The 11,614-nt window shown below is 42.2% G+C and overlaps 2 protein-coding genes across 2 annotated transcripts; one reads left to right on the forward strand and one right to left on the reverse strand.

Moving 5' to 3' along the window:
* Positions 1–2,425: 2,425 nt before the first annotated feature.
* On the reverse strand, positions 2,426–7,540 carry LOC306713497 (glucose-induced degradation protein 4 homolog). The gene is made up of 6 exons (XM_079183218.1): positions 7,168–7,540; positions 6,661–6,720; positions 6,123–6,230; positions 5,927–6,028; positions 5,689–5,819; positions 2,426–3,916 (listed from the first exon to the last, which is right to left on the reverse strand). Exons 1-6 carry the CDS (start codon positions 7,357–7,359, stop codon positions 3,853–3,855), a joined length of 657 nt encoding a protein of 218 aa, XP_079039344.1. The 5' UTR covers positions 7,360–7,540; the 3' UTR covers positions 2,426–3,852.
* Positions 7,541–7,772: 232 nt separating this feature from the next.
* Positions 7,773–11,371, forward strand: atpaf2 (ATP synthase mitochondrial F1 complex assembly factor 2). Its single transcript, XM_079182201.1, has 8 exons — positions 7,773–8,127; positions 8,242–8,286; positions 8,414–8,562; positions 8,844–8,941; positions 9,320–9,400; positions 9,534–9,646; positions 9,896–10,011; positions 10,487–11,371. The coding sequence occupies exons 1-8, from the start codon at positions 7,983–7,985 to the stop codon at positions 10,622–10,624; spliced, it is 885 nt and encodes a 294-aa protein (XP_079038327.1). The 5' UTR covers positions 7,773–7,982; the 3' UTR covers positions 10,625–11,371.
* The last annotated feature ends 243 nt before the right edge of the window (positions 11,372–11,614 follow it).

Below are 11,614 nucleotides of genomic sequence, written 5' to 3' on the forward strand. Positions count from 1 at the left end.
GAGCCTGATGCCAGCTACAAGGAAGCTGCAGTCTTGATGGGAAAGCTTTTGATCGATGCCAGTATGGGAAAGTATTTGGTAAATAAGCGTTTCAATAGTGAGGCGGGGTTGAAGGTTGCCCGGGGTGTGAAGCTTCTGAGAAGTGTTATCACAAGTAGACGGAAGCAGTTGTGCAGTACTGAAGAGACCAGTGACCGGTACTCAGTGCCAGGAAATCAGATCTGCAGAGATCTAATAACGCATGCAGGAAACGCCCAAGGTATCTATCTGCATTGTGATACACCCTCTCAGGAATGTGACTCACTCAAACTACAATAGCCAGTGCTGGAATTACTCAAGGGATTCACAGTTGCTGTAAATGTTTTAGTAATGTTTGTTATCTTATTAACCGTGTACATTTTTTTTTTAGCACATTCTTATCCTCTGTTAAAAGACAATCTTAATCAGATACCTGCATGTATACTCTTCTGCCAAGCAATTATATATTTCTTCTGTGTGCGACGCCACAAAAATATGAATCACTTTGTTTTTGCATTGTGAAATTAACGCACATGTACTTACTTCCAGAGGGGGAGGATTTAGCAGCTCTTCTGGAATTTGAATTCGGAGGGGATTTGTTTGCTTCAATTGAACTCGGGAGTAGGAGGGGAAATGGAAAGCGTGTTGCCGAACAGCGCGATAGAACATTTTAGTGTGCTAAACAAAACGATGCATGTGACATAATGATTGTGTACCTAAGAGAGTGGTAGCAGGACCATATGGCGTGTGTGACTCAATGGGGGTTGCAGTTGCAGATGTTGAGGTGTGAAGACTCTCAGAGATAAGGGGATGACTGGAGGGGTCCATTGGGAGCGTCAAACTGCTGATCAATTGTGTTAATGCAAATACCTGACGCTGCCCCACCCTGTAAGCTGAGATGCTTATAAGCAAGAGAGACACCGGATTCCTTGCTGATTCCTCTGCAGACTGCCCTGCAGCCTGTATGACGATGAAAGCCTTCTCTGGCCAGAGAATAAATACTTTAAAGACAAACTTCTATCCTCAATGTTTCTTGTTTCAGCGTTCAGTATTATAGGACTCACTCGGTACTATTGAATAGTTGTTTTCCACCACAACAGTTAGCGCATACCACACGGCTGCATCGTTTGTTGCACGTCTTGATGTTTATCATATTCACCATCTTGGTTTAGCATTGGCTGATTAACACTAAGCACGGCTAAGTACAGGTGAGGGATTGTCATTAGTTTCAAAGGTATTTGCTCACATTGCATTGGACCAACTGAAAATGTGACATGATAAGGCCGCTATATGAAAAGTTTAAGGATCACAAATTCAATTCCCAGACAAATTTCAAATCTTTCAATAGTAATTTTCGAGCAGGGTGCCGCTAGTATAAAGGTTAGAAGATCACCAAAGATCCATCATCTGGGAACCATGAATGTTTGTACAAAATTCTTTAGAAATCCATCCAATAGTTAGGCTAAAAACCCATAGGACACTTTCAGTGTTAAGCGTTCAATACACTCATCAAATATGGCAACTATCGCAGAAAATGGAAATACTTAAGTAAAGTACCTCAAAATTGTACATAAGTGCAATACTTGGCAGCATTCCAGAAATACTTTACCGATCCCTTGATTTTTTTTTTTACCTCTAGCGCCACCAAGATGTCAAACCTTTCACCCACGCTGTTGAATACCTCAACATCTACTCCTGGATGGATTGGCACGAGACGACTGAGCCTGCTTTATCCTCTGGTGCCACCATGTGGTTGACTTTTGTAGTTTTGTAGTAAAATGTCACAACTACTGGACGAATAGCAATGAAATCTGCTACATACATTCATGCCCCCTTCAGGATGAATTGTACGCCTACTAACTAAACCAATGACTTTTCATCCGGCACAGTCGTTGGGTCAAGATTTCAGTCTGTCCAACACTTTGGTCGCTGGTTTTAGATAAATTACTAGAAAAAAAATGAATGGCCTTCCCATCAGCCTCAGATGTAATTTGTGTTTAGTGCTATTTAGCAAATGTACAAATGTCTTAGCATGCAAGCATGCTGAAGTGGGATGGTCAATATGGTAAACCTTATACCTGCTTGACACAAGCATGTTAGCATTGTGTCATACGTGTGCTTCATGCTTCATGCTCAAACAACAAAGATTGTGTGAAAGTTTCAAGACACCAGAGGGCGGTTCGGGGTAAAAAGGATTGTTATTGACGCTTCTTTCTGCATTCAAGTACACAATCAAGTTTATTAATTGAGGAAATCATTTTTTTTTTTTTAACAGTTTTGACAAATACTTTGAACTGTTATTGAACTGTATACAATGCAATTTGTTTTAGACTTTAAAATGAGTAAACAATAATTAAACGCGTGTTGTGAAAATATCACCTCCAAACATGATGCATTGGTCAAACAAGCAAGACACAGTGAAAGGTATTTTGATATGATTTTTTTTTTTTAAATCCATTCTTTACAGTCACACCGTCAATCAAATCCAGGCTTATTCTCAAAAACACACACTTGTTATAATACAACTCTGATAAGCTTTAGAAAGATGGCACCGTCACGTGGGAAGGGAACATGATCAGGTAATGTTTTCATAGGCAAATTTAACAAAAATATTTCTTTTCATGAAGATAGATTCTTTCTTTTTTTAATATACTATGAGGATAGAATAAAATTCTGTCTCTGAAAACTGCAGGTTTAAAGAGCGCTATGTTGAAAGTGTTGCATAGTCGAGGGGACAGAAACGTGGGGATAAGAGGGGATCTGCATTCAGAATGACAGATGAGGGAGTAAAAAGCTCTTTGTTAAATGCAGAGTGCAAAGTAAAAATACTTTTTTTTTTGTTTGTTTTTTTAATACTTTTATGTGATTGTTTTGGCTCCGAACTCCCCCACGCACTCAACCCCTTTAAAAAAAACGAGTTAAAAAGCTTGTCCTGCCACCTTGTGTACGAGGGCACGCGAGTGTAAATCCTGACTGCAAGCATTAGTAACATATAGTCCATGTTTGTGCAAATGTAACGCAATAGAACAAGATCCACAGCAATCACATGTTGATAATAATGAACATGGAGTTGTATGAACATGGGGGGGGGGGGGGGGGGGGGGGAGCTCGTTTTGCTTGTCACTCACATTGCAGCCTTTAAAAGTGTCGCTCTGCGTCCGTCATTTAGAGTAAAATAACAAAATATCATCTTGGCAGGCAAACAAAGACCCAGCTTAGCTCCAAAAAAAAAATAAAAAAAAAATACTGCCATTCTAGCTTATGGGCTGATTAAAGCTCCAATCAATCATGAACCCAAACTACTCTCGTGCTTTTCTTCCTCACAGACGTGGCGGTTTACATCTTTAGATGATCGTGCCTATAAGAGCAGACTCCTCGGAGGAATCCTTGTCCGACGTAGACGCTTCTAGTTGCAAAACAAGAAGGGGAATTCCCAACTCGGTTTATAAAGTGTCTCGAGATACTGCGCCAAGCGTTTTTTTTTTTAAAACCCAAGACGTTAAAACGAATGAAGACAGGGGTACACTATGTGAGCCACACCCAGTCTCTGCTGCTGGTTGGAACTTTACAAGCTCCAGCCAGGGAGCACAACGGCTCTCTCTTCCTTTCTTCTCATCTCAAACCATACATTCATTTGTCCGCTATCCCCGTCCACCGGTCACTCCGCTGTCCGTCCACTTGTTGGGAACGGGTACGAGTTTGCACTTCTCCAGAGTCCAAAATCCTCATCCTCGAGTCGTTCTCCTTTTTTTCGCATTCTCGGAAGCATCTGCAGACCTCTGCTTTGCCTTAAGTCTGTGTCCATCAAGAAAAGATCCACGATGCCGGCCGGGGTCACCGGAACTCATAGATGGCTGCACTGTGCTCGGGAACGTGGGTGAGGTTTAGAGACTGGTACCTGCAGCATAACAACACAGTACATGTTAGAGGTACATGACACGAGCCCGTTTTCCGCTTTGTGACAAAGCATTCATCAGATAATCCAAATAGTTTGTGGTGGTTCTTTATGTTTAAAAGCCATAATCCTTACGTTTTTTTTATGAAATCAACCCCCATTTTTCTTACTTTATATTGTTCACCATTTTCTCTGCATTGGCCATTCAGCAATTGCCTCCCGATAAACAAGTTAGCATCGTTAGAGGCGGACTCCGCCGCTCCCCCTACTGGATTTAAACTGCCTTCACTAGACGAGATGCATGTAATTTAGCCTTACTGGTTACTGTTCGCTCACTTAACACCATATTAGAGCATTAAAAGCACTCAACTGGGGCTTTTTTTTAGTGATAAGCCACACCATGTATTTGTTATCGTTCATCAAATATGCTTCTAATAAACAAAACAACCCCTTTCGGCATTTTTTTTGTTTTGTTGCAGAGAGTAACAAGAGCGAGCAGCTACAGTAGTTAGTTGAAGAGCTGCTGTTGTGTGGAAAACTACTTACTGCGCCGCATGAAATCAGAACGCGGTCGCTCACAGCGTGATGCTGAAAGGCAGACTACTGACTGACATATTTATTAAAACTATGAGAGCTTGTTTGGCTGCACAGTTAACAGATATAACAGGTGCTCTTCTGTTGTATTTCTGCAGAGTGTTTGCTGTAGAATTCAACTGCACATGTGCTATACAGAGGCGTCGCCAAAACAAGCAGAACTGAACTTTACTTCTTAAAGAAGTCAAAATTCACCATTACCTATTTTTTTTACCACGAAAAAAATAAACTTGGCCATGTTCCCATTAATCATGTTTGGAATGTATTAAAAGTCTGAAGCATTTACTTCAAGTTTGGCCGAGATGTGATATAAAAATGTGATATCTGAAGAAATTGAATTCAGTCCAGTTCGTCAAAAACAACCCCGAACTGAAAGGTTTTACTCGAGTAAAAAGATGGATGTTGACATTTGAAAGCCAATAGTCAGTTATACTTGAGGAACAAAATGAATTGAGGACAAACCACAGTCTGGACCTTTTCTTTATGTGTGGTTGGCAGAGTTCACCCCGGAGTTGCTCTTTTATTAAACAAGCCCTTTATAAAGACCACAACAACGCTCCCACTGCGGTTAATACTGTTTTCAGTCCTCACAATAGTGCTGAATGCCAATGTTATAGCAGGAATGACATAAGCGCTGGCTGTTAATAATTTACCACTTTTGAAAAACCAACACACAACAGAGGGAAACAAAAACTGCTTCCATGTATTGGTCGGAGAAAGGAATAAAATCAGAGGGCTTCTGTAACAATAGCCAGAGCATTATGTGCAGAGGGAGTTGAAAGAAATGCCAAAGAATGTCAAATGAAATTGAAAAACACTAAAGTACAAGCAGGCCTCAGTTTGCTTAAAGCCAGGCCTGACAGCCATATTAATCAAATGCTACAAACTGAGGGTCAGATTGTTCTGCTTCATCCATATAAGGTTACACAGTCCAACTGGGAGCTGTTCAAAAGGCCAAATTCATCATATACTAAACATCTGAGCAAGGGGGAAATTTGGAATTAAGGGCACCTTGACAGACGCTGCTGAAAGCTGGACATTTTTATCTGTTAAGGACTTTCCCCAACCAGATTCTCCAGCTGGCCCGGGGCTCGAGCCAGCAACCTTTCAGCAACAAGTCTGCCGATTCGTAAAATGACTCCGCTTCCCCCCTCACAGCGACTCGTGTTGCGTTGCGTTACCATTCAGAGCTCCTGTGATAGTAGTAGCCCTCGATCGTTGCTGTGGATTTCTGGAAGCATATGTAGTAGAATCCGGCAAAGGAAGCTCCGCTGATGTCTTTTATTGTGTGGTCGGGGACCAGGAACTGCTCCTGCGGGGACGGACGGACGGGGGGGGGGGGGAGAAATAAAAAACAGCTGCAGTTCAGAGGTGACTTACTACGACATATGGTCACGCTCCATTTAGGCAGTGCCTTACCTTCCACCTCATGAAAATATAGTCAGAGCTCTTGAGATCCTCGTAGTCAAAATCATCCGAGTTGAACGTCTTTGCATACTGGTAGAAAGCCTGGAACTTGCCCTTGACACAAAAAGAAAAAAAAGGATTATGTCACGGTGAAACCGGCCCGCTGTAGAGCACCCTGTGTAGGTCACGAATGAAGCTTTCGCCTTACCCAGTGCTTACGATCCACATCCTCATCCGCATCCCATTTGCGGGTGAGAAACGGCCGCTTCCTGCTGATGATCTCCCCGGCGAAGAACGTGGTGAGAGTTGGGTATTCCTGCGACAGCGAATGCAACAGACAACTGTGATGTTATCGTTTGCTCTGGGCACTGCCAATCGGATACATGCCGTTTTGGGGTTTTCTTCTCTTTGAAAGTGAAAGTATGTCACGCCTATTCGAAAGTCTGCCCGTATAATGTTTCATCCCAAAACAAATCATAGGGTAGAATGTCACTTGTGCGGATAATCACCGTTTATCGTGTTCATCTTCAATCACTTTAGTCATATTGTGATTTATATATGGTACTGTAACTTATGATAGACAGTCTTGTACAGAATGACAGTTGAATCTTTAGTAGCACAACCTGACAGTATCCATAATATAAAACAAGAACGAATAACTAGACTATACCCGTCTTTTGAAAAGATCGTAAACACAATGAGTAGTGGCCAGACGCAGCTTAATAAAAGGGAAATACTCCTCTCACCTCAGTCAGTCCTTTTATCTTCAGGTAGCCACACAGGTAGGAATCCTCCATGGTGACATGCTTACAACGAGAACACAAGATGTGGACATTTACTTCACAGTTGTAGTTTCTTCTACATGCAAATGACAGTAAGTGGCAATCAAATCATATAAAAGGATCTCATGACATAACTAATATCCCCTCACACAACACAGGCATGCACGTGCAGGTTTGTAAAACTCCAACAAAAAATGCAGATGCACAACTTATCAGACCTCTGTCAAGTCTCTATCTATAAGTGTGTTTGATGACAACATTACATAAAACGCCCCTTTATGGTTGAAAGGTGTTGGTAATAAGGAGTCGACGGCACTGCTATATCCACAGCTAGCTAGGCGAGTTACTCAACCACAGGGCCAGGGCTCATTGGTTTTCCAGCTGTCAATCATCACAGCGCCCGTTTGACAGATCATCAAATCCCCCTGACAGCTGGCCTAAATAGTAAATTATACGTTTAACAGTCCCCACCTGCAAAACAACCTCAACGTCGTACGAGTTCCCTTTGCTCTTCTGGTGGCCCCTGAACTTGGAGCCGCTGTACAGCAGCGAGGTGACAACGCCGGGCTGCTGGGTGTTTATCGGCGGCGGTGGAGTAAGCGAGGCCGAGGATGCGAAGGCCGCTGCTGGGGAGTCGCTGACGTATCCAGCGGGGACAGGCATGGCTCCCGCTTGGCGAGCTGGGCACCGATCCTGCTCAATTGCCGTCCGAGCGATGGTCTCTGTCGCCGTCTACGACGAGGAGGGAGAGGACTGAGAGGTCCACCAACATTCAAATCCCCCCCGAATCCTCCACAGTTTAGTTTACCAGGCGCCAAGCTTCCAGAAAAGTATGTGGACTTCGAGCAGCAGAATCCGCCCTTCTCATTGGCCAACAGAGTTCAGCCTGCCTACATCTTTAACGCTCATTGGTGCGAATTGCGGAAGGCTTTACGCAAATATCCGTCTGTAGTTTTGTATCTGTAGTGTTACAGTGCGTAAAAGCACGTAGAAAAACTACACTTCCCTGCTGTAAAAACTATTTGCGACGCTCTCTTTCAAACACAGAAGGTCACACGCACGCTTTAGATCACCGGACATGCTATTAGAAGGCTGAGGAAGAAATGTGCACCAGTGAATAGAGGTATAGCAACGTTATACAGGTAGCCAGCAACGTCACAGTATAAACAAGAGCTAATGCTAATACGAAAAACATTTACTCGCATACAAATGTGGCATATAACGAACTGAGGTCAGAAACGAAACAGGTAGCCTAGCCTGTCAGCTAGCTTTTCTTCAAAACATTCATGTTACATCTTCACACAACTGCCGCTATGTTGAGGAGCCTTGTTCGACTTCAGAGCCATGTTGGGAGCATCCTCTCTCCCACTCAAATGTGCCCAAGAAGTCAGCAATTTCGCTTTGCTCTGAATTACTCCTCAGCCACAGCAGGTAAGACACATCATCAATATGCATAATATCTGTCTTTCTGCTGCAGCAATACATGCTGTAACTTAACATTGCTGTGCGCGTGTGGACTGATGTGATGTGTTCTGCTGTTTCCAGAAAGAAGAAGATTTTATCAAGACGTCAGTATATCCCAAGGGGAAGGTAAGTGTCAGAAGTCATTAGAAATAGGTCGAGAATAGCAGTTCTGTGATTGATTGCTCTTCACTGTGAAGCTGAGACATAAGAGATGTGTTTAACTATTATTTCCAATGTTTCATTTTTCATTTAGGTGGTTTATATGAGATAAACCTAGACAGAAGAAAACTGAAAACGCCAGGAGGGAACCTGTTCACTGTGCCAAATGAAGCCCTGGCTATCGCCGTCGCAACTGAGTGGGATGCTCAAAAGGACACTCTGAAGTTCTACACCATGCACCTGGTACAACTGGGAGGGGGTGTAAAGTGTATTATAATTGGTTTGCTTGATATTCTTTAAGACCGCTATATTCAAAGTTGAATGTGTTTTTTTAATTTCATATACCATACCTTTGGAGCTCCTCTCTCCTCGGGATGCATTTTAGGAATCTTTCAAGATGGTTTTCTGAAATTGATTTCCGGGTCACAGGCAGGAGGAGGGAGGAGACGAGAGAGTCCGCTGGTAAAAGATAGTTAACAAAAATGTAACAGACTGAAAGAGAAATGTTGGTTCTCTTCCTGCAGAGTACGCTCTGCAACACAGCTCTGGACAATCCCACCCACCGTAACAAGGACCAGATGATCACTGCTGCCCTCAAGTTCCTGGACACTGACACCGTCTGGTATACTACTTATTTACTTATTAACTTCACCTTTTAATGAAATTAGCTTTTTAAAACGTGGCTTTATTGTTGCCATGGATAACAACGATTACTTCTTCTGTGTTCTGTACATCCATATATAGCCGGAGCTCATTTCTAACAACATCAACACAATGACAACACAGATATTAAATGTCTATTTTACTATTTAAGCTACACCTTTTCAGTTCAAAGGCCGTGTTTGTCTATAAGACAAAATCTAAAAAATCAAAAATGTAGACAAGCTTGTCCACTTAGAATTGCCATGTTTGTTTATTCGCAGAGATATTTTTGACATTGTTGAAAGTGACTTTCCCTGCAGTTGTGGCTTTAAATGTGAATGGTGTTTGCTTTGTGTAGTTACAGAGTAGATGAGCCCCACAGTTTGGTTGAGCTACAGAAGAATGAGTGGGACCCTGTGCTGCACTGGATGGAAAACAGGTAACGGCAGCATTAACTTTTGTCATAGTCGAGGCATGTTAAAGCGAGTACACGCCGATTATAGCCCTCGTGAATGTAGCTACCACATTAAATCCTTTCCTCGTTGTCTTTATTTCCCACAACTTAATTGCAGATATAATGTCACTATCGGCTCCTCGTCCAGTATTTTGGGTCCTGAGATCCCAGAGGCCACCAAAGACACTTTCCGGCAACACCTGAAATCTTACACCTTCTGGTCCCTGACAGGTAAAACATCTCCAGACTGATCTGAGATAAGCACTTTTAACAATTATGTGCACTTCGTGATTTAGATGATTTAACTGTGGTGCAAAATATTATCACACATACTCTAATGACAAGATTGTATGGATAGAAATGTTTTCGTTTGTGGTAATTGTGAATAAGTAATAGTTGTGTTATGAATAATGTTTGCGTCGACAAAGCTTTAATTGTAGTAGGACAGAGCTATACAGTAATATGGTTTCTCCTGTGCAGGGCTTGAGTATGTGATCACCCAGCTGAAGTCTGTTGTGCTGTCCATGGGGATGATTGACAGACATCTGACGGTGGAACAGGCTGTGCTGCTCTCCCGACTGGAGGAGGAATACCAGGTAGGAGAGGAGCAAAACGTTTTTAGCATCAACTTTATTATAGATGGTATCGTTTAGCATATTTATTTCCTTTATTAACCATAAACAAATGAGTCTTTGGTCAAGATGCTTGGTAGCCTGTATCTTGTGACTCTGTTTTTAGTGCTAGTGTTGCTCATAACCACGTTTCTAAGGAATCCTTGTATTTATTTTGCAAAGAGAATCTTTTATTCGTCAGTCAAAGTTTTTATTGGATTAAAATGAAGAGCAGAAAAAAAAAAACTTGTTGGAGGTGTAATTGCAAAACTCAAATAGTTTGCTTTATTTTCTCTGGAACAACAGCACCCTCCTCTGTTTTCATCATATTTCCCATGGAACCTAAACTGGTAGCACACAATGTACAATGCAGCGCCTTCAGTGTAGCAATTAAAGCTCCTGCTGCTCTCCCTGCAGACAATCCTACTATTCTCTTAACGTGTGTTTCGCTCCTGCACAGATTCAGCACTGGGGGAACGTGGAGTGGGCCCATGACTATGACATGTTTGAGCTGAGGGCACGGACTGCAGCCGGAGCTCTTTTTGTTCACCTCACATCGGAGAGTTCAACTGTCAAACGCAAACTTATGCAGGACTGAGAGAAATAAGCTCAGACATACAACTCTCAGTGAGCACACATCAAACTGAGAACACACCAAGCAGCTCGGTGTGTCCATGCTTCTATATCCATTCAGACAAACAACACATCCTGTCTGTTGTGGTTAGCAGTGACAGCTGCTTTGTCTGCGATCTGTTCATAGAGTCATCTCAATCCAGTGAAAAACATTGGCTGTCTTTTTGCAGTGTTAATATGTGGCAGCTGCCAAGTGTGCCACCCCTCCACCGAGTTTCCAGTCATCCGTAACATTCTGGACACTGTGCATGGTTTCAGGAGAATAGTGACTAATGGTGTTGTCTGTTTAGTGGCGGAATGTTAATTCCGTGTCTGCTTTCGCTCTGTGCCACATTTGTATACTGACAAGCACATATGCTATCCTGACAGCACACTGTCCATACTAATTGTGCTGTTTATAGTGTTTGGTAATGGTATACTGCAGGAGGTGCAAAAGGTGAAACATACTGCATTCAAATTATTTTCTGTAATGAAGATTGTCATCATCCAGGTTGTGTGTGTTTCGTCATTTTTAAGATTAAATGCTGCAGACAGAAGACCTATTCATCAGCATCCTCTCCACTGTTATGTTTCTGCAAAAAGTTAAATTTTTTTGCAGAAAGGAAGACTGCATCCTCATCATTTTGTTGCTTTCACGGTTGAAATTAAATAAACAATGTCTGTGCCCTTTCCACCTTTTGTAAGCAAAATGTCAGTAATGATTATAGTGAATTAAAACCCATACAAGGCAGAAGTATACTTACAGATGTCTGTCAGAAGGAAGTACAACATGTATCTGTTGTGTGTCTATGTAGAATCTATCAGGATGACTGCTACAGTCATAAAATTGCTGTTCGAGTTTTATTGATGCAACCTTTGGTGCCTTTTTATTTACAATCGCCCACCTCTCATGATGGATGTTGTAGCTGTCCAATCACGCCAAAGGTCAGGATTTCTTGACCAATTACGTTGCTGT

Source organism: Pholis gunnellus, assembly GCF_910591455.1.
Source record: "Pholis gunnellus genome assembly, chromosome: 21".
In the NCBI taxonomy this organism is placed as follows: Eukaryota; Metazoa; Chordata; class Actinopteri; order Perciformes; family Pholidae; genus Pholis; species Pholis gunnellus.

What these genes read in the sequence shown, in the direction of transcription:
- atpaf2 (XM_079182201.1), top strand. Translation starts at nt 7,983, where the DNA reads ATGTTACATCTTCACACAACTGCCGCTATGTTGAGGAGCCTTGTTCGA. An exon ending in TTACTCCTCAGCCACAGCAG is followed by an intron (nt 8,128 to 8,241) that starts GTAAGACACATC and finishes TGCTGTTTCCAG; the next exon opens with AAAGAAGAAGATTTTATCAA. An exon ending in AGTTCTACACCATGCACCTG is followed by an intron (nt 8,563 to 8,843) that starts GTACAACTGGGA and finishes CTCTTCCTGCAG; the next exon opens with AGTACGCTCTGCAACACAGC.
- LOC306713497 (XM_079183218.1), bottom strand. Translation starts at nt 7,359, where the DNA reads ATGCCTGTCCCCGCTGGATACGTCAGCGACTCCCCAGCAGCGGCCTTC. An exon ending in ACGTTGAGGTTGTTTTGCAG is followed by an intron (nt 6,721 to 7,167) that starts GTGGGGACTGTT and finishes TCTCGTTGTAAG; the next exon opens with CATGTCACCATGGAGGATTC. An exon ending in TATCACAGGAGCTCTGAATG is followed by an intron (nt 3,917 to 5,688) that starts GTAACGCAACGC and finishes GTTATGCTGCAG; the next exon opens with GTACCAGTCTCTAAACCTCA.